The following is a 21,882-nucleotide window of genomic DNA, read 5'->3' as shown; positions in this document are numbered from 1 at the left end:
ATGACTGAGGCGCCTTGCTCCATCAAAAGCCACGGCGTGTGTATGTCTCCTTTGGGAAGTCGGTATGTGACTCCAGAGGCAGGCCATTTTTTCCAGTACTTTCACCAATGAATGAAATGCCTCTGTGAATGAGAGCAATGCCATTTAGCGATCGGTGTCCTTTTTACATGCGATGAATAGTTGAAGCCCAATAGTGTTTCAACAAACAGGGCCAGACTTCACTCTGCCAAGTGAATACATTATGACAGGATAAAGAGTGCTGGTACAGCCGGCACATAAAAAAAAAAAACCTCAGCGCTGGGGAATGCTGTGATGTGCTAAATTATTAGTGCCGTGGTTGTCAGCATTTTATACAACCAGCTATGCCTTAGAATTTACTGTATTTTGGATTTATTGCAACTGGACAGAGGATTCAGAACTTTCTCTTGTTAAGCCAGTGGGATATTTCTGGTTCAGATTCACTGTTCTTTGTTGTTTTTTTTTTTTTTTTTTCTGCCAGACTAGGGGCTTTCAGGGGTTTCTCCTGTGAGAAATGTAGGTCAGACTCCACATGTCTGACTCTCACAGCTCACCCAGTATTCTTATGCGTCCGAGTCTCTATTCAGTCCGCTGTACCCGGATATTGATGGTTATCTGGGTCCCAGTGGGCGGGGACAAACAGGAAATCAAGGAATCGAGGGCTTTATTTTGTTTCACACCAGGACAGGTCTTATGTAGGCTGTGGCCGTGTGAGGCTGGATTTGGCACGTGTGAGTTTGTCACGTTCAGCTTAGTTTAAGCTTCCTTGTTATGGAGGACTTGTGTTTACCTGGGAATGCGAAATCTTTGGCTAGATTCCTGGATTTTAGTGTCTAGTAGCCTTATATGCGACATTGTGACTCTAGTGACCCATAAATAGTTACAAGTATTTGAAACAACCCTTACAAGCACATGATCAGATTTCATCCCTTCAGTAGATTGAAGCTTCCTATCCCCAACCAAGTTCTTTGGCTTATGTTGAGGTGCATTGTTACTGCAAATATGTTATGACATATTGCAATAAAATGCAGTCACAAAAAATGAATGCCTTTAAAGACTTTTTTGAACCTTTGGGGTTATCGCTCTTTTGGTCAAGCTTTGTTTTAGGTGATGAGAGATGATAATCATCCATTTGTCCCCAGAAATGTGTTGCTTCATGTGACAGTACGCTAAGTGGGTAGTATGAGTTTGTCAGTAGCGAAAAACATTAAAACTTGAAGCAGCAATGTTGAATGAAAGGTGACTCATTTTGACTCAAAAATAAAGTGACGCGGCTGAAGTGTAAGTAGGATTTATGTGAAATTGTTACCATAGAAAGTGCATGTTCTACTCCATACATAGGGATTATACTTATACTTTTTTCCTAACTTTTGGTATTAAATTGACCAACCTTCTCCCGTCTTAATCCTAATCCTCTGCCTCAGCTGGTGATCAGGGTCCACATGTCAGATGAGAGCTCCAAGACCATGATGGTGGATGAGCGGCAGACAGTCAGGCAGGTGCTGGACAGTCTGCTGGACAAGTCACACTGTGGCTACAGCCCTGACTGGTCGCTTGTGGAAACCATCACTGAGCTACAGATGGGTAAGGGAGGAGCCGCAGATAGTTTCCACCACACCTGAGTCAACTAAACATTGTTTGTGGTTTGCCTTAGTCTGGCCTTAGAATATGGACAGGGTTTAGTTTATTTTATTTTTTATTTTTTGCACACAGCATGTAGCACAAAGTGTAGGGCAATGTAAACGATGTAGGTGACAAACCTGTACTGCGTTATAATTATGTGTGACCTAAGAATAGTCACTGTTTGTGACTGCCAGGCCTTTGATTAAAGCCCCACCTAAAAAACAAATCCTGTGCGGGAGGAAATTCGGTGCACATTTGCAGGTCAGCAAAAAAAAAAGCATATCTTGCATCTTATTTTCTCTTTACTCCTCCTCCTCCTCTCCTCTTCTCCCTCTCTCTTCCTCTTAGAACGTATATTTGAGGATCACGAGAACTTGGTGGAGAATCTGTTAAACTGGACCCGGGACAGCCACAACAAGCTTATGTTCATTGAGCGCATTGAGAAATACGCTCTTTTCAAGAACCCTCAGGTGACCGTCCATTACACTTTAACACACACACACACACACACACACACACACACACACAGAGCAGAGTGAGGCCAGATCTTCTGCTCGATACCCTCCGTACCCGCTCTGCGTTCAGTGTGTAAATGCTGAAAGCATTTGCTATACACACAAACACATTGTTTATGCATGCTCAGAATTGCACAGCCCACCGAGCCGGAGAGTGAACAAGGCACTGTTTGTGTAGGAGAGTTGGAAGTAGGTCAAAGCTCTAAAGCAAGTAAAGGTGAATAATTTATTTAACATAAGACGAGTTGAGCTGCCGACTTTACAGCAACAGCAAACCCTCCGTCTCCCTGTTCTCTATTCACTGTATGGTTCTTCTCAATCATTTCCAGAACTATTTGTTGGGGCGGAAGGAGACATCAGAAATGGCTGACAGGAATAAAGAGGCTTTATTAGAGGTGAGATTATTTACAAGGACAACCACAGGCTTTCCTATATTTTCTTCTAAACAGGAAGATTATTTTCAAAATAAACTTTAACATCAGTATTTGTGCCTGTCTGTCAATCCTTCAGGAGTGCTTCTGTGGCGGCTCGGTTTCTGTGCCAGAGATTGAGGGTGTCCTGTGGCTTAAGGAGGATGGGAAGAAGTCGTGGAAGAAGCGTTACTTCCTCCTCAGGGCATCGGGGATCTACTATGTCCCAAAGGGCAAAGCCAAGGTCAGTGAGACTTGAGATGGTGTGTTATTAGGCACACAGTCCCGCTTCTCAGACGACATGTAGATAGATAACAGAAATGCGGGTTGGGGTTATGAGAACCAGATTCACACAGTCTGCTCTGTGGTATTTCCTGTTTTGGGCCTGATCCCTTTGAACTCAATCGAAACCAAACTTTTTTTTTTTTCTTTTTTCTTCTTTTTCTGTACACATGCACTCCATTTTTAACATTTTCATCCTCTAAAGTCACGTTCAGACTGTAGGACTTTTTTCACAGTCTTCAGTGACACCACATCAGCATTCAGTAGCTGCATTACTTGAGGCCAATACTGATAATCTCCTTGTGGCCTTATTTAAAAACTGCAATCTTATGTGAGCTAATAAATAGGTTGAGTCCTACAAAACATTATAGTTCCAGCTCAGGCGTTGAATAAAGCACTCTACATTTAATTTAGATCTGTGTAATTACCCACAAATCATGTACAAACAAGACTAGGACTAAAGTGGGACATAGATCCTCTTAGCATAATTATTTAAAGCCAATTTAGAGCACCTTTAAGTCTATTACAATGTAATCTGGTCTTTTGTCCTGCATGTTTCCACACATCTACTCAGACCAAATTGTCACCAAAAAGGCTTGATATACAAGACTGAATTAGGAATTCACATTGCTAATGGAAGCCGGAGAATTTTGAGCACACCTCCATGGGTATGGGTTATCCTGGCCTCATCAACAGCATGCAGCTTCTCCACTCTGCATACTGCAGCCTTAGTCAGCCTTGGTCCTTTCCGTGATCAGCCATGTATCAATACATGCTCTTGTCTCCCATGTCTCTCTCTCTAAAGGCGTCCAGAGATCTCGTGTGCTTCCTGCAGTTGGACCATGTTAACGTGTATTACGGCCAAGACTACCGCAGCAAATACAAGGCTCCTACTGACTACTGCCTGGCCCTGAAGGTATTGCTATATTTCTCACTGAATGGGGTAAATTTATTTTTGTTACCATTTTCCTGTAAATACCAGCAAGTAATGGCAAAGGTTAAAATCATCCAGAGACCTCTTATCATCTGTACAATGGCATATTTAACAGGAACCATGCGGAATACTGCGCGAAGATGAATACAGGTTTATGTCCAGTTCTCATAGTGGATGGTACAGGTTTTCGTACAATGATAGAAAATGTTGATGAAGAAATTCGCTGTTTTCCATACAAGAGAGAAGTCTAGAAAATAATATGTAGAATCTGACAACGTCTGCAAATGTCATGGAAATGTATTCACAGCAACCAACATATAGCATGTTAAAAAAAAAAAGACACTGTCAAAGTGTGAATTTCTCTTCCTCTGAATGGATTTAAAATAGATTTGAGTATGTGAAATTTTTCTTATAGTCTTTAGAGACTTAGAGCATTTCTCTTACATTGTCAGATAAACATTCTCCATGCATCTACTGCCATTAGCCTTCCATTAGAAAATAACCCTCTTTTCTATTCAAAGTACACTTCAGATTGCTTCCAAACAAGTGAAAGAGTTTTGTTTAATTTGATTTTATTGCCATTTAACAATTAAGAAGTGGATAACGTCTTATGTCATTATATATCACATGTAATCCTTTTATTATGAGGAAGATTTTTGTCATTTTCCACTGGACATTTGAGGCATTTGTTGATAGTAAAATACAGAATTAATTTCTCTTTGAAGCATCCACAAATCCAGAAGAAGTCACAGTACATCAAGTATCTGTGCTGTGATGATGTCAGGACCCTGCACCAATGGGTGAATGGAATTCGAATCGCCAAGGTAGGTCTAAACTCGAGTTCCTGGTTTGATTTGTTGAGTCGACAAAAAAGACAAAAAATAGTTATCTAACACCAGTAAGGGAAATTATCCTAATTCATTTTATTTTACTGTCTCCTATGTGTGTGTTTGTGTGTAGTATGGAAAGCAGCTATATGTGAACTACCAGGAAGCCATGAAGAGGACAGAGGCAGCCTATGATTGGTCCTCCCTCTCTACTTCCAGCATCCGATCAGGCTCCAGCTCTGCCAGCATACCTGGTTAGTTTATTGTTTAATCAGTCCTGGGCTGAGCAGCCACATAATAAAATATAACTTATAGCCTGTGGTGATATGTGGATCAACTTATTAAATAGCTGTCTTAATATTTTGTTATAATACATTGCCTTTTCATGAATCATACTTTTATTATACTAAGAATATACTTCTTTCAGAAACACTTACTGTCATTTGTGTGTGCTTCCAGAGTCCCAGTCTAATCATTCAGGCCATTCAGACAGTGGTGTAGACACAGGCTCCTCTCATGGCCGGTCCCAGAGTGTGGTGAGCTCCATTTTCTCTGAGGCCTGGAAGAGAGGTACCCAGATTGAGGAAAACTCCAAGGTACAGCTTTCGTTTAAGGACTTTCAAAAGGCTTGTTATATGGATTCAAAAAATACGTCATTCACTTTACTGAGCTAACGCACAATCTCTTTGTATCAGATGAGAATGGAGGCATCCAGAGGGGGCACCCTGCCGCATGCTTCCCACAGTCACCGGCACCACAGCCAGCATTCAGTCGACCACCCAGCCCTGACGCCCCCTCCTCAGTCCCAGCCCCAGCCCCAGCCCCAGCCTCAGCCTCAGTCCCAACAACAGCACCCACCGCAGCCTCAGCCCCAACAACAGCACCCACCACAGCCTCAGCACCCATCAGTGCACCCCCAGACACCGACCCAGCCACAACACCAGCACCTTCCTCCCCAGCCTCAGTCTCCTCAACAGGCCCTGCTGCCACCACCCCAGTCGCCTCAGCGCCCTCAGCAGCCGCCACAGTCTCCACAGCAACAGCAACAGCCACAGCCACAGACCATCAGCAGCTACAACCACACGCCCCCACAGGAGCAACAGCCAGCTCCTCCAGCCCCTCCTCCTCCGCCGCCGCCGCCTCCTCCCCCTCCACCACCCCCAGTTCAAATGGTGTCACATCACTCACCGGCTCCCACCATGTACAAATACAGCACGATCACCAGGCTGCAGAACCAGAAGGCCTCCCAGGCTGCCAATCACCACAAGTTGCCCAGTCACCTCCATGCAACAGCACAGCAAGTTCTACCCCCAGCCCCGACACCACCCATAGCTCAGGTGTCCATCAGACCCAATGTCAATCACATTGCGGCAAGGACTAATGTCCCGCCTCCCCCTCCACCTCCTCCTCCCCCTCCACCATCCATGCCAACCCCTGGGTCTGCCATGGCTGTGTTGAAGCTGGGCCCCCCCAGCCCAGCCACCCCACCTGCCTTCATTCCTCCGCCCCCAGCACCTCCACCTGCTCCACAGACCAATGGAATAGCATTTCCCCCCCCTCCTCCCCTCCCTCAACCCCCGGCTGCACCAGCTCCCATGAGCCAGCCTGTTTACCCCAACGGGCTGAAGCAGGCACTGAAGGATAGGTTTCCCAGCCCACCACGGGACCTCCTGTCTGCAAATGGAGACCTTGAGGATTCTCCACCACCTGCCCCTGCTCCACCACCCCCACCTCCGCCACCCCCACCACCGCCGCCACCTCCTCCTCCTCCCCAGCAGTTCCCAGTGCCAGCTCAGTTTCCACCCCCTCCTGTGCCACCACCAGCGCCACCCAAAACCTTCACCCCAGGTTTTGTGCCTCATTCTGCCTCCAAGCCCGTGTCACCTGTCTCACCGTTCCCTCCTGCCCCACCTCCTGCTGCCTTAGGGGGCCCGACCCCGCCACCACCTCCTCCCCCACCTCCACCCGCACCTTTCAAGAAGCAGTTCAGCCTCCAGGCCGGCTACACCTCCAGCCATCCCCCTCCGACTCTGCCCAAACAGCACAGCCTGTCTAAACCAACACCCATTTCCACAGGAGCCCCTCCTACCATGTCTTTGGTGAAACAACTAGCAAGTCAGTTTCCAGGAGCTTCAGCCCAAGTAGCAAATCACACAGAGATCCCCAAAGCCCCCCTCTCCCCACCTGCAGTCAAGACGAAACCAAAATGGCAGCCTGGGGGCGGCCAGCAGCTACAGTCTCCAGAGTTCCCTCCTCCTCCAGGCAGCAACGTTGGCTTCCCTGCCCCTCCTCCTCCTCCACCGCCTCCCCCAGCACCTGTCACAGGCCCAACTCCACCCCCCCCTCCCCTCCCTCCTGGAAACCTGGGCTCTCCCATGAAGAGGTCACCCTCTGGCTCCTCCAATTTTGGAGGCAAGAAACCCCCTCCTGCCCCCCAGAGGAACTCCAGCGTCAAGTCCGATTCCTCAGCCTCCTATGAGGAATCCAGGAGGAACTTGCTCAGCAAGTTTGCTCCCCAGAGCAACACCCCTCCTTCCTCCCCATATCCCAGCACCTCCTCTACTGGATCCCCTTCCAAGGACCACTCAGCTGGACCCCCTGCTCCCCCGAAACCAGGCAAGCTCAACCTGGCCAACCTGCCCTTGGCACTCCAGGCCAAAGTGAGCCAGGCGAAGCAGTCCAGTGGCGACTTCCCTTCCCCACCACCTGAGTGCGCCTACTTCCCACCTCCTCCCCCGGCCTCTGAGCTCTTCCCCCCTCCTCCGCCTCCTAGCAGTGACACCCATAGCGGAGGACCTCCTAGGGTAGCTGTGGTCAATCCCCAGCCCCAGGCTCCCCCTCCTCCACCGCCTGTCTCCCTTGTCAGCAACTCAACATGGGGAAAGAGCTCACTGAAAAAGACTCCCCCACCCACGCTCGTGCGACGTAGTAACACCACCACTGAGCCCCCTCCACTCTCGCCACCTCCACCCACCTCCCCAAAGGGCAGCTCAGGCCAGCCCAATTTCCTGGAGGATCTCAACCGGACACTGAAGCGAAAGTCAGTGGGTCGCCAGGGTTCTCTCAACTCTGCTGGCCTCTCGGGCAAGTTGGACCCTGTGGGGACCATGGACGACATGGCGCTGCCTCCGCCACCCCCTGAGCTGCTCCTGGACCCAGGAAAGCAAAGCAATGGAGGAAACGGTGGCTACTTGTCCGGTAACATCTCAGGCTATGCAACACTACGACGAGGACCCCCACCTGCACCACCCAAACGGGGGGACGCCACCAAACTTACTGGAGAGTGCTGAATTTGGAGATCATGACGCAATGAAGATGGATGAATAGACAATGAAAGAATATATGGAAGTGAACATTCATTCGTGAACTGGGAGTGAATTTCTGGATTCCTTTTGTCCTCTTGGGATCACAGTGATAAATAGGTGACTGTGTATATACCAAAACCCAAACCAGACCGTGGTCAATTAGTGTTCGCTAAATATTGCTTTTTTTTTTTCTTTTTTTTTTAACATGCATGGCAGTCTGGATCAGTGGGGTTTACAATATTGGGGCGATTAAGACTGGAGCAGGTAGGTTTGAGATCAGAGAAAAGTAAGATGGTCTTAATTTTCTGTGATTGTCTAAACTCTCTGGAACATATTGTATTGCCCCGTATGGTAAGCGCCACCCATCCAGTACACCAAGCACATTTAAATAAACACTAATAAGAACTGTGCAAATGTTACTGGATCCACGTCTGAGCCAAACCATGTATCCGCTTCTTTGCCATAAGTTTGTGCCACGTACTGGAGACAAAAAAAGGAAGGAAAACCACGTCAGGATCTTACTGCTTTGGTACTGCATGGACCTCATGTAACAACAAGCTGTAAAACATGAAGCTGTTCTGGTGTGTGTGCATGTGTGAGAGAGAGAAACTGATGCTAAATGTGCATACATGCATTGTGTGCATGCATGTATGTATCATTATATGGTGGCGAAGTAGTTGACCGTTAGGGAAGGCCTTTGTGGAGCGGTTTGCTTTTATATGAAATAATTTAATGACTGATAAATGGAAGGATTTTTTTTTTTTTTACAAGTCTGTCTTTTAATAGCTGGTCATCAAAGACTAGAGAGGAACACAACGATAGGGCACAATGGAATGTATATGTAAGGCGTATTTAAAACATTATGAATAACTCACTTTAAAACAAGGATTCAGTAAGGTAAAACTTTCAAATCTGTTGTCCCAAACATTTCTACACTGTTTCACCACTTGGCAAATGCAAATCAGAAGGAAGCCTTATTCTGAAAGTCTTGCACAGAGGTCAAAGCAGAAAGGAGATTTCTTCCAAACGGCTCAGCAGAGTCTGGACTGTGCAACTGGAGAAAAACTATACTTTTAATTTAATGCAAACTTTTAATGGACCTCTGTAAACGGAGAGGAAGGCCTGTGCTGGTGTATCTTCGTGGACTGTGTGAGTTCCCTGTGCGTTGGCTTGATTTTGGACCTTATCCTTCAGTTTGTATCTGTACAGTTGCCGCTGCTACTCCGTCACTGTTGGTCCCCGCCGCCTTCTTAAATCACGTGGCATCGCAATCCAGGAAGTTGAAAGAACAGATTGGATTCAGCCATGTGAACTGTACTCATCTTGTCCACACGAGGTGACCGCGTTGAAATAGATACATTTGTCTGGTCAATGTACAGAGCATTAAAACGTGTAGTCAATAACAGAAATCATCTGAGTGGCATTAGACTGAATGTTGCTTTCATCTTTGGGCGTTGATCGTATCTTGTTTCATCCATGGTGCCATTATTTCTTCAGCCCTTAGTGCGCAGGAACTAAGGTTATCTATTTTGTATCTACAGCGTGGATCATGAGGGGTTTCAGTTTCTGGCTGCAATGCCTTTATTTTTAGGGTGCTCGCGCTGTCCTTCAAGTAAATCATTCTCAATATGTCCATGTGTGCCAGGACGACATATCAATAAAACTTCACACCGTTTAAACTGGTTTTAAATTGGCTTTGGTGTGGAAATGTGTGCTGTGGAAATGGTTTTACATGATAGAGTTCAGAGGCGATCATTATATCCATGGTCGATTCCAAATGAGGCTTGTTAAACATGCTATTCTTTTGTCCTACTCCACCACAGTTGTGTGATTGCCACTTGAAGGCAGTGTACCATGTCTTATAACTGAATATCATCATCCTTAACAGGATTGTTTGCTACAGTACAGTATGTAAGTTATTGATGTGCTGATGTGAACATGTGGGGCCAAATGAAATGAAGAAAAATGGTTGCAGATGGAGTAAACGTGTCCTCTTGCATATAAACTGAAAATCACAATATAAATGTTCAAACCAGACCTCCACCTGTCTCAGAGTCCTCATTTGTTCAAAAAACCGGATGAGGTGTAGCTGGGAAGATTTACATTGGTAATTTACTTAAGCACTGTGATCGTCACAGTACAAGTTCAAAGGGGTTAAAATGGGACCGGTGTTTGATCAGTGGATCTCACACTCCCTCTAGTGGTTTTATCATGCCATACACTTAAGTTTTTTTTTAGCATGGAGTATCAGCATTTTGGAGCCTTTTATAGCCGTGTGATTTTGTAGATGTGTTTTTCTTATGTGGTTCTCTGATCAGTCACCGACTTGTAAATCTAGCCCAAGAAATATCAGAGGAAAATTCGGAATAAAAAGGGGCACAACCCATGATATGCAAATTGCATTTTTAATTCAAGTTTTTTTTTTGCTGATCAACACCAATATGTCTCAAGAGCTGAACCATCACACCAGGAAGTTGTTGAAATTGTCTCCTCTGGGCCGCACGTCCACTGGCTGGCCGTGGAGGGAGCGACCAGGCTGGGCGGCTGGAGAAGGTACAGAAGGAGCCGGGACTGTTGAAAGATATTGGTTCTCTGGTCAGTAAAGTGCACTGAATATCACACTGGTGATTTTATATCGAAATCATGCCACCATTATCATCATTTTATTTTCAAAGTAACTGGTGAATTTCAAGTACCAGTTTAGTCTAATGCTTTTCTTACAGTGTTGAGGAATTAAAACGTGTCAGCAACTGACTGTAGTGTAACATCAGTAGTTAAAACCAAAGTAAGACTTACCTCTGTTTACCAATGGGAAATTGATCTGGTATCTTCCTCTTGAGGTCATCTGTGAAATCAAAGCCAAGACTTCATTCACATGTTCTCCTGTATATAGTTCAGGAAATCCTTGATATTGTTGCTTAAATTGATTGATTGGAAATCTTAGCTTTTTACCTCTATTTATCAGAAGGGTTTGTTTATGGAGGTTAGTTAGTAACCAGTATAACTTGCTATAACTCAAGACTGAAAATCAAATATGGAAAATTGGAAAACGAGCTTGGGGAAAAAAGAAAAAAAAAAAGTGATAATAGCAGCAAAGTAATGCAGTTCTCCCCCTCTCTTCTCCACCAGGTTTCCTCCCCTCCCTCCTTCTCTGTCTCTGTGTCCTCACCTCCTCACTGGACTCTGAGCTAGAACTGCCGTCACGGCCACATCTGAGAGAGACCACCAGGGCTGTGGTGGCGGACATTCTCACCCGACTGGAGCAGGACAAGGAGGGCTGAAATGAAAAGAGGGCGGTTTTTGTAATGTTCTGTGTAAGGCCAATGACTCATTTGAGTATTTGTCACGGCCGGTTTTGGTTTTGTAATGGTCACAAGTCACTGTCCCACTGCATCATGGCAGAACAGATTTGATCAGCAAATTCTGTCCCAGTACATTCATGCCAATGTAAACAATGGGCGTCATCAGTCTGTCAACATGTGTCCTACCCAGAATTGCGATATTAGGCCTTCAGTGTCCAACATTGTTGAACAGGTAAAGTGAAAGATTTACCATCCAATACTACATACCAGCTTTTGACTGATAATTAACCATCTGTCATTTAACTGATAATTGGTAGTTTGGTGCAGAGCATTAAAAGACAAGTGTTTTTATATGTTTTAGTCCAGTGGTATGCAACTATTTTCTGTTTGTGAGCCCTTAAAACAAAGGAATGTCTTATTGTTTTTGGTTCCACGTATCTACTGGTTGTGACCTGTTAAACCAAAGAGGATTTTTTTTATTCTTTATTTAATTTTTAGAGGCCTGAAGAGGAAAAACAATGAAATAATTCAGAAAAAAGGGGCAACGATCTGAGGAAAGACAGAAGATGAATTGGTTCCTTTCCTGTTAATTATCCTGTGTCTCCTCAGATTTGGCTTCTGACCCTTCATGGGCTCAGGAGCCTAAGGTTGGGATCCATTATTTTAGTCCATTAATTTGGTTTAATTTCAGGTGTTATTACTGTCATGTCAAGTATTGACATTTCAGGTGGGGAGTTTTTTGTTTTTTTTCCTGAGCTTTTTGCTCTTTCATGTATTCTCTTGCAAAAGCAACCACTTGGCACCAGACTAACAAAAACCATAATAATATGTAATTCAGGTTTCTCCACCCCAAATGACATTAAATGTCTCACCACAAAGAAGCCGGGTCTGAAGGCACATGTCTGCGGGTCGCTCCTGGATCCCTTCGCACACTCGGTCTCTTTAATGCCAAATTTCATCATCATGTCAACGGTGTTCAGGCCTATGGGAATAATCTGGCATACATGTGATATCTGTCATAATCCAGCAAATAACTCATACCTACTGCTAGCAATTTAAATACCATCCGGCAAATCTCCTCCTAACTGCAACAGCAGTTTAAAAAAGGAAGGTTCAAACACTTTGAACAGACAAACAGGCAAGTTAATATGTCTTAAAGATTAAAGAGTAGTATGTGCAGACTCACCCTTGTGATGGAGCCTTGAGTCACCCGGTAAAGTTGGCTGACAGCATACACAGAGTTGACCTCTGCCAGAGCTGCTCCAAGCCCTCTTTCTGCCATAGACTCCAACTCGGAGTTTTGCAGTGGGACGCCTGCAAGGTCGAAAAACACGGACGTGAAAAAACGGAGACTATAGTTACCATAGCTCCGTTGGAAATGAGCAGTGCAGAAAGCCACTCACCTGAGCATCCCAGAGACTGCAACAGGGCCAAGAGAAGCACGTAAGACTTCATTTCGAATAGCACCAAACCAAGTATGTCAGTGCTTTTAATGACCCCCTCTAAATAGGTTCAACTTTTGTCCTAATACTCCCATGCACCGCCTCTTACCCTCCATAACCCCTAAAAAAAAAAAAAACTAAAAAAAAAACCTCCCTCCAATGTTGTCTAACTTTTTCACGCAATAGCTCTTACTTAACCTTTGTTCAGCACTATTGATCTTTGTTTGTTGCTTATTTTGTCTTCAACATTTAATGATACTTAAGAATTAAGTTTTCAGGGGTTTTTAATATGTGACTTTTATCAATAGGTTAAATTCAAATTCAGTCAGCAGCTTCTTAAGGAGCTTTAGGCCATTAAAAAAAAAAAGTATTTTGTTGTTTAATGTGCTGCCAGGGAGCACAGTTGTAAATCAATAAATAAAATGTAATTGCAGATTTTACTCTTTTCTATCAAACTGGGGCTCACAGCGGGCTCTCCATCACTGGAGTCACCAGCAATCCAGTTTTCATTAAAAGATGATGACTATACCCGGCTTGTTAGGTATGTTAGGTCACTGGAGCCACCACCAACACACAAAACAAGCGGCCTTACATGAAGCAATAAAAATCAGAGAAGTGTTTTTCCATGAAGCCGTTCTGGTCTTTGTCCCAGCTCTGCTCATCTGTTTTTGGTCTCGTTCCTCTGGACAGATCACTGACCTCCCTGTGTCACAGCTCATTTCAACATCAGGTTTTAATCATTTGCTACTGTGAGCCAAATCAAATGGAGCAGAATACGAAAAGTTCTTGGCTGTAATTTTTGATCCTCTAATCCAGATTACAGTTTATTTACAAGCACAGTGATACACTGTCTTTCTTTAAACAGTTACATGAATGCAACGACCTTTAACTCTTATCAGATTTTTATTACATTCATCATCAGTATCAAAAATACTTCACATTTTGGGCTTGTAGAGATTTTCTAGCTCTTGTAAACACTATTTAAATGTCCAAAAGACTAATTTGTTCCCATTTTTTCACTATATTAAATATTCTCTCTTTATAATCTATTTTTTACAAAGTGGAACTGCTGACAAAGGAATTTCTCCTGTAAAAACACAGTAAGAGGTATAATTCATTTCACAGGATAATCTGGTATTTACAAATACAACACTAACAGAACGACAGGCTATACCATAGCTGGATGATTTGTATTCACCTTAAAAATACATTTATTTGATACAGAGCTTTAATAAGAATAATTTAAATCCTTGATTTCAGTTCAGTAAAAAGGAAAAAAATAATTTCCTCAGAACATCCCTTACTTGTTTGTGGTAATAATATATTTTTGAATTGTGAGTTTCTCTGAATTCGATGTATGCTGCCTCCGTTCTGCTTTTCGGACAAATCCTGATACTCTGTGCTTTGATTGGTGACCCAAGAACTGTATTCACAATCTCAGCACGTGTTGTTGTCAGCATGTCACTTCAACAGCCCTTTGTGTGAGCATGCGAGTGATCCTTGCACCCCTTCTAATCAGATTTTGTCACCAGTCCTACAGTGTTAATGCAGCCCTAAGGGCATCAAAGAAAAGGTGTCAAATATCACGTTAACTATACACACACAAACACATAAAGAATGGGTCCTCTTCTCATCGCTCGAGTGTTCCCATCAGAGGCTCCATCGCAGCGAGGAAGCAGGCTTCAAACTCCTGATCTGAGAAGCGAGCCACCGACTGACGGGCGTTGCGTCTGAGCTGCAGCCGGCTGGCAGAGGGCAGAGCCAGGATCCTCTCCACCGCCTCCGCGTAACTGTCCTCGTCATCAGCCAGGAAGCCTGTCTGGCCCCCCTCGAAGGGTACCACGATGTCCAGCTTGGGGCCGCCAGAGTTGTGGGCCAGAATGACCTTTCCTGCTGCCATACACTCCACAACGCCTAGAGGGGCAAAAAAGGAATGAAGATGCACTTTTTTATCATCTAAAAATAACATTTATTAAGAAAGTCTAAACATAACTTCAGTTAGATAAATTACCTATCCCGAAGTGTTCGTTCCACATGGTATGCAGTCCGATGGTGGCCTCCTCCATCTCTCTCTTCAGCTCCTCAAATGGTATGTTCAGTTTAAACTCCACCTTGTCAGCTACACCCAGCTCCTGGCACAACCCCCTCAACATGAGCACCCTATCCTCATCCTCCTGGTTCCTGCATCCGCCAATCAGAACCAGTTTCAGTGCCTCCCTGCCCCCCGCAGCCGCCCCCCTCCTGTCCACCACCTTCTTGAAAGCTCTGATCTGCAGCCGGTGGTCCTTCTCCGGCCTGAACTGCCCGATGGAAACGATCGAGTGGCACTTCTTGTCCCCGTCCTCTTCCAGCGGGATATCCACAAAGGCGCTGACGTCGCACGGCGGGTAGACCACGCTGGTGCGGTTAGGAGCGCGCCACAGTGACAGGATATGATTGAGGGTCCAGGAGGAGTTGACCATGATGAGGTCGCTGCAGGAGCCGGCCATGCCGTAGAGCAGGGCAAACAGGCAGTAGTAGACCACCTTGAAGGCACTTAGGAACAGACTGTTAGAGACGTAGTCTGGGTTGTTGAACCTAGGACATTAACAGTTTGTGTTATTTGTGTTATATACCTGCGTGAGGTTAGAATTATAAATCACTGGTCATTCAACTGATGATGAGCGATGAAGCTAAACCCAAGATCCAAATGACAAAGCAGCATTTAGGACTTTAGTACAAGGTTCAATGAAAACCCTGCTTTTAATAGCTAGCTTCTTTGTCTACGTAATTCAAAGGAAGAAGGAGAGCCCTGTGAAGGGGGACAGTGGCTGCAGTTACTTCTGGTCACCAGTAGAGGACAACTGTATGTATAAGAAAATATGTAATTAAGAAATATAGTGTAGTATTTTGAGAAATGCTTATAATAGGGCTAGATGAATTAATGTGACTTCAAAAATAAAAGAAAATAGCACATATTAGCATTTAAAAAAGACCCTGTATGATGTGTTTACAACACAGCCATTATGACACAGTCTGCTTTGGTAAAGACACACACTGTTTACCTGGGGTTCCTCTCTCTCACTACTGACAGCATTTCAGTGCTGATGGTGGGGTAGTGAACATAGCTCCCCACGCTGCAGCCTCCCAAGTAACGGAACAGGGGCAGAGTGAAGGCGTAGCCCATGGAGTCGATATAAAGGTCTGGGACAAACTCCGTCAGTGCCTCCCACCCCAGGAAAATGGAGCCCACACTCTGTCCCAGCAGGGTGAAGTGAGGAAACAGGCCGGGCTCCACAAGCAGCCGGTGCCTCAGGAACACAAAGTGAACCGGCCGCGGGAGGGCGATGTTGAAACGACGTCGCGCTCCATCCAGAATCTGCTGACCCGTCACACCTAGGTCCCCTGTGTAGACCACAAAGTTGATGTCTGCATACCTGTGCAGATATGGGTTAAGTTAAAGCAAGGTTTCACAAAAGCAAAAGGTATTTTGATGCAATTAAGTATAACCCATGCTACACATTGTTCTAACTGTCCAGATGACTAATTTCCAGTCTCCGCTTAGTTCTGATCTGTTTTCTTTTCCAGCTCGCTCCCTCTTATATTTGGTTGCATGTAGTGCTGTCAAAAAGGAAAAATCTACTGCAGAACTTTGACTAAAAAGAAACAATTTTCTGTAAGTAGTAACTACAACAGTTAGGCTGAGGGAAGTAGAGACACTGAGCTTTAAACTTAAAAAAAACAAAAAAAACAAAAACAAATCAAAAGGATTTCATCAGCTTTACCTGTTCTGAAGTGCCCTGATGGCACACCAGAGCACCCTCTCTCCTCCACCACCGGCATTGCAGTAGGGGTGGAAGAAGGCCACCGTTGGACGGCCGTCTCTCGCCCGCCGAATATTCCTGTTGCTCTGCAGCCAGACCCGCACCGCCAGCACCAGCAGGACCAGGACGGCGATCAGCAGCACACACAGGAACACCAGGGGCAGCAGCAGCTTCCACAGCAACCTGAAACACAGACGTGACACACAATGAGTCACGGGTAACAGCCAATTAGCAGACAAACTTCATTTATATGGATCTTCCAAAAACAGAAGTTACAAAGTGTGAAACAGGACGAAGAGAATAAGGCATTAAAATCTAGTGAAAGTCTAAGAAAACAAATGGATGCTTTTTAAAGGTGTGCACTGATTTGGCTTCTCTGAGACTTTGCAGAAGGCTGTTCCAGAGTCAGAATTAAAGCTTCTACTTAGAAATACACTATTTTAAACAAACAATCATCACAGCAAAAGCTTTAGTGTAACTAAGCTGTAGGAGTATTATTGAGATATTGTAGTGACATGTAAGATTAATAAATACTAAATAATGCATTTGTGCACGTAATGCATGAATAAACTCACAATAAATAAAAAAAATAAATAAAAAAACTCAGTGTAGAGGAATATTACATGCTGTATTCCTTGGTGCTTCCTATGTAGGGGAGAAAACTGACAAAGAAGCTCTGCTTTCGCTAAACGTTAAGAGTTTGTTTTTCGCTGTCGCGTTCTTATGACAAACCAGAAAGCCGATTATTTTTATCCAAAGACTATAACCAAGCTAGCTGAATAACATAAAATACCGTCAGTATTTACTGGTCCCGCTGTCAAGGTGCTACCAGAGCAGCCGCCGACATACAGTGAAACGAAACAAGCTATCTTAACATTTTATCTATTGGTTTAAATACTTTGTTTGAAAAGCAAAAGTATCTTACGTCGTTAATTCACACAAGCAATGGACCAGTTGATCATGGCCCGACATCTTGACAACACATCACCTTTCAACTTGACGCTTTGCGCCTCCGTTTTCCTCCTGTTATTTAAGTTTATCTGGCGCCACCTGCCGGAGAGGAGGTTTACCTGCACCGCCTTCCCCCCCCCCCCCCCGCTTATATCGACGACGGGTCAAATAGTAACGTTTATATAACATTTATATAACATTTGGTTACATTTATTTGGACATTTGTACGTTATACAAATAGTTCAGCTGAAGCTGTTTAAGATATGGCACCAGCAACGCGCTAACCTGCTCCCTCTCGGCCATGTTGGCTGATCTATGCCCTCGTTCTTTAAAAAAAAAAAAAAAGTAAAGTTTAACTTCTAAATAAACAGCGTGTCAATCAATAATGACACCCTACTCCCACAGCTTGAACAAACCTCTGCCATTTCCAGTCTGGATCCTGACATCATGAGGACTCTTTTGATTTTGTTTATTTTAATTAATTTGGACCAAGGATACTGCACAGAAACACGGTGAGCTGATTAGGTGATTTTGTTTTACAAGGAATTTAACAGTATTTAGTATCTAGGAACGGTTTTCCACAAAGACAGTGGGTTATGACACACTTACGCAAACACACACTCTTGTATCATGTATGTTGTGGTACATCTACACATATGTAAACTCTACAGGTCAGTGGATTAGTTAATACTGACACCATTTGTAACTAAACCTCACATTTGAATTCTGGTGCTATCAATATTACAGGTGAAAACATTGTGACATATTCGTTTATGACTGGGCCACGGTGGTCTCCATCATTCATGGGGGACAACTTGTTTAACTGATTTCTTGTTCCCTTTTTACCCAGCGACCAAGTTCTATCAATCACCCCAAAAACACAGGAACAAGTGGACATCGTGAGGAATGTGTCCACCCAATATATGGTACCAAAAAAAAAAAAAAAAGAGCTTTTTTAACCAGTTATTGTGTTCCTCTGATCTCAATCCCTCTTTCAATTCATGATGCTGCATATTTTCCTCACAGACAACCTTATGGCAGCCTGTTTCACATCAGTACATCAAAGAAGAGATGCAAGTCCACCTGTTTGTTCCTGTAAATAGCTCAGAGGCTGTCAAGGATCTGCTACAGAAACACGCCATAACCCACGAGTATGTCGCTTGTCTGAAAACATCCAAGTATTTGCTCACCAAGGATTATATGTTTCACGGCTGTTTACAGGTTTTGTTATTTGCTTCTGTGATTATTATAGGGTTTTACTGGCCAACGCCAATGAGTTGATCGAAATGCAGACAAAAAAAGACTCCACACACCCACGAAGCAGCTCAACTTTCTACGATAATTATCACAGTCTGGAGGATGTGTGCTTTTCATCTTTACCTATCAACAATTTGAACATTTTAACATTCACAAACAGGATTTACTTCAGGAATAATGGATTGCATTGCATTGGAATGTATAGATGTACTGTACTTCATCGATATGTTACAGTTTACATGCAAACGCACTGTCTCCATTGTAGATCTATGATTGGATAAACATGACCTCACAGGAAAACCCCACCATGATCAGAGCCATTCTCATTGGCTCCTCATATGAAAAGCAACCACTGTACATTCTAAAGGTAAAGGGATCCCACACCACATAAACTGCAATGATGATAAAGATGCCAGTGGACAAATTTGAACTTTTCTCCCATACATTCAGAGCAAATTAATGAGCAACATTTGTATCTTGAGTTGAAAAATATTCAGAGACTTTTGTTTTCCAGTCAAAGTGAGAGAAATTAACTCACTGTTTTTACACTAACACTTTGAATTAAGTCCGATACACACTTCGCATTAATGTTTGACCTCTCTTTCTCAGTTGTCTGTGAATAATAGACCAAATAAGAAAGCAATATGGATTGACTGTGGGATCCATGCCAGAGAGTGGATTTCTCCTGCTTTCTGCTTATGGTTTGTACACTATGTGAGTACATTTGATCTAGTGTCTATGGTAGTTTGGAATTGGAAATGTCATGAAGAAACAGTTCCTGTTCGTGTATCAGATCAATTTCATTAAAATCATTATCCTTTCTCCCGCAGTCTTTGTCATTTTACAAGCACAACCAAGACATTACTAACATACTGGATAACATGGATGTCTACGTCCTGCCTGTTATGAACCCTGATGGATACCAGTACACGTGGACAACAGTAGGAACACACGAAACAGAAGCCATACTTTCTGTTCTTAAATGCTCGAGCAGTTGTAAAGGAAGCAATTTCAAATGGAGTCATGATTTATCCTTGTTTTCTTTTTCTTCTTTTTTTTAAAAATTGTTTTTGTTCCAGAACAGGATGTGGAGGAAGAACCGCTCTGTCAGCAGGAGCAGCACTTGCGTTGGAGTCGACCTCAACAGAAACTTTGATGCCAACTGGTGCAGTAAGCCTTCCTCTCACATTACAGTCATTTCGCAACATAAAGCAGGGAAGTCAGAAATCCAAGATTTTGCATCTTTATGAACAGTCAGCTAACAATCATAACCACTCTATGGAGCCACACTAAGTAAGACTTGATTATCTTTGGTCAGAGAAAGTCCCGAAATTACATCTTTATCTTCTTCTATCTGTATGATTTTCTTTTATTTCATTATGTGGCCAGTATTTCAAAGAAGTTTCCTGTGTTCGGCATAATTCCTAATTTTAAAAAAGGACTTGTGAATACCACAGAAAGTAATTTAACTATAGAAATGTCCTGACACACCTGAACACATTGAACTCAGCTCATCGTTAGGTTTATCATTTGATCATATATAAGGGGAGTATGAATAGTACAAGGCAAAGTGTTGTTCCCAGCGGAGGGAGCCTCTCATGAGCCCTGCACTGAGATCTACTGCGGTGCGTTCCCCGAGTCCGAGCCAGAGTCGCAGGCCGTTGCCAACTTCCTGCGTAGTCACAAGGACACGGTTCAGCTCTACCTCAGCATCCACTCCTACTCTCAGATGCTGCTCTTCCCATACTCCTGCACCTTGGATGAAGCAGAGAACCACAAAGACCTGGTGAGTGGTTTGGACTGATCAAACAATCAATTTATCCATCAGTAATAAGAGTTTTGGGATAAGTGGGAGTGTTTTATAGCCATAGCTTACATGTTCCCTGGTTCATTCTGAATGGAGTTTACTGAACACAGAAAGGCTCAATTGTGGGATTCTGAAGTTCAGAGCTATGCAGAGTATTTGTTGACTTTATACTGCATGAGATCTGTGAGGTAATTTAGTATGTCATGTTAAATAAGGCAGTTGTTTCACTGGTACATAGAAATTGTACGATTATTACTTCTAAATGTTTGTGTAAATTTGCTCTTTTTTTTTTTCTACAAGCTTGAGATGGCCCAAGAAGCTGCCCAGAAAATCAGAAGATATTATAGGAACAACTATAAATATGGTGCTGGAGCAAGGACAATATGTAAGTTGGGCTTATTTTTCAAGCTTGGGTGATTCCGTCGCTCTCAAAGTACATGACTGGCGTTCCCTTTTTCCAGACCTGGCCCCCGGTGGTTCTGACGACTGGGCCTACAACCTCGGCATCAAATACTCCTTCACATTTGAGCTCCAGGACCGTGGGAATTATGGCTTCCTTCTGCCGCCATCTCACATTTCCAAGGCCTGCAATGAGGCTCTGACTGCTGTGAAGACCATTGCTCTCAAGGTTATAGAGAAAACGCAGGCACCAACAGATTCTCCTCAAACTGCCTAAGCAGTTACGCCTGCCATAAGGGTTGAAGTTCAATATGTTTTGCCATTTTTGTGAATGAAACCTAGAGTTTTTGTAATATTGCTAAAAGATCAGCTAGCCTGTAAGAGCTGAAGTCACAGTACAATGGGTTAGGAATATTCAGATTGACATTCATGGTATTTTTTTTGCAATAAGGAGATATGTTTTGTAAAGTGATTTCTCTAATACTGTATATATTATGGGTGTCTATTTTGCAGAGATTCTTTTGACTGTTTGCATATACCTTAAACATACACGTATAAATTGTGTAGAAAATGGCTGCATTTTATTGATCAAGAAAAATTTGTGGCCATAAAAACTGTAACACAAACAATAAAAAAAAAACTTATTGAAGTTACAGATTAAGTGTCAGTATCTTTCTTCTGTTTCTTATGACTTATTTAGTGCATATGTTATTGTCCGTGTACAAACATAAACTGGACAGAACATAGGAAAGGACTTGCGGAAATTTATTTTGTAGGAGTTTCCCAGAAATGTCGGCACCCCATCATATCTGTCTTGTAGAGTGGATCTCTAATGATGTTTCATAACAATATTAATTGTCAGAATAGTCGTTATTATGATAATATAGGTATAGGTAATAACCGATTCATTAACAGATGTATTAATTGCCTTTTTTTTCGCTTCCGGTGACCGCTTTCAAAATGAAGCCTAGCGAGTACACAAACTGTCAAACTGTCAGCTGTACCGT

General features: G+C 43.6%; 4 protein-coding genes across 6 annotated transcripts in view; 2 read left to right on the top strand and 2 right to left on the bottom strand.

The window, feature by feature from the left end:
* The window catches only part of raph1b (Ras association (RalGDS/AF-6) and pleckstrin homology domains 1b), a 41,887-nt gene extending 31,930 nt beyond the window's left edge, over positions 1-9,957 (top strand). For all 3 annotated transcript variants that reach the window (XM_040141936.1, XM_040141934.1, XM_040141935.1), the window contains 9 exons: positions 1,443-1,602; positions 1,990-2,111; positions 2,486-2,551; positions 2,667-2,810; positions 3,654-3,764; positions 4,508-4,606; positions 4,743-4,863; positions 5,069-5,205; positions 5,305-9,957. In XM_040141936.1, the coding sequence (XP_039997870.1) occupies positions 1,443-1,602; positions 1,990-2,111; positions 2,486-2,551; positions 2,667-2,810; positions 3,654-3,764; positions 4,508-4,606; positions 4,743-4,863; positions 5,069-5,205; positions 5,305-7,899 (3,555 nt within the window). In that variant the 3' untranslated portion in view covers positions 7,900-9,957. The remainder of the gene's footprint in view (positions 1-1,442; positions 1,603-1,989; positions 2,112-2,485; positions 2,552-2,666; positions 2,811-3,653; positions 3,765-4,507; positions 4,607-4,742; positions 4,864-5,068; positions 5,206-5,304) is intronic.
* Positions 9,958-10,320: 363 nt separating this feature from the next.
* spp2 (secreted phosphoprotein 2) lies at positions 10,321-12,686 on the bottom strand. Its single transcript, XM_040141937.1, has 6 exons — positions 12,620-12,686; positions 12,403-12,530; positions 12,089-12,211; positions 11,084-11,191; positions 10,711-10,759; positions 10,321-10,485 (listed from the first exon to the last, which is right to left on the bottom strand). Exons 1-6 carry the CDS (start codon positions 12,669-12,671, stop codon positions 10,376-10,378), a joined length of 570 nt encoding a protein of 189 aa, XP_039997871.1. The 5' UTR covers positions 12,672-12,686; the 3' UTR covers positions 10,321-10,375.
* A 137-nt stretch (positions 12,687-12,823) lies between these two features.
* On the bottom strand, positions 12,824-17,490 carry alg11 (ALG11 alpha-1,2-mannosyltransferase). Its single transcript, XM_040141679.1, has 5 exons — positions 17,387-17,490; positions 16,423-16,644; positions 15,703-16,074; positions 14,670-15,235; positions 12,824-14,572 (listed from the first exon to the last, which is right to left on the bottom strand). The coding sequence occupies exons 1-5, from the start codon at positions 17,431-17,433 to the stop codon at positions 14,289-14,291; spliced, it is 1,491 nt and encodes a 496-aa protein (XP_039997613.1). The 5' UTR covers positions 17,434-17,490; the 3' UTR covers positions 12,824-14,288.
* Positions 17,491-17,829: 339 nt separating this feature from the next.
* cpb2 (carboxypeptidase B2 (plasma)) lies at positions 17,830-21,481 on the top strand. The gene is made up of 11 exons (XM_040141801.1): positions 17,830-17,924; positions 18,263-18,338; positions 18,439-18,563; positions 18,665-18,773; positions 18,935-19,036; positions 19,279-19,383; positions 19,500-19,610; positions 19,749-19,839; positions 20,253-20,455; positions 20,777-20,861; positions 20,938-21,481. The coding sequence occupies exons 1-11, from the start codon at positions 17,860-17,862 to the stop codon at positions 21,150-21,152; spliced, it is 1,287 nt and encodes a 428-aa protein (XP_039997735.1). The 5' UTR covers positions 17,830-17,859; the 3' UTR covers positions 21,153-21,481.
* The last annotated feature ends 401 nt before the right edge of the window (positions 21,482-21,882 follow it).

Source organism: Xiphias gladius, chromosome 13, assembly GCF_016859285.1.
Source record: "Xiphias gladius isolate SHS-SW01 ecotype Sanya breed wild chromosome 13, ASM1685928v1, whole genome shotgun sequence".
Taxonomy (NCBI): Eukaryota; Metazoa; Chordata; class Actinopteri; order Istiophoriformes; family Xiphiidae; genus Xiphias; species Xiphias gladius.
Note: the sequence above shows the minus strand (reverse complement) of the source record. Positions and strands in the feature narration are given on the sequence as shown.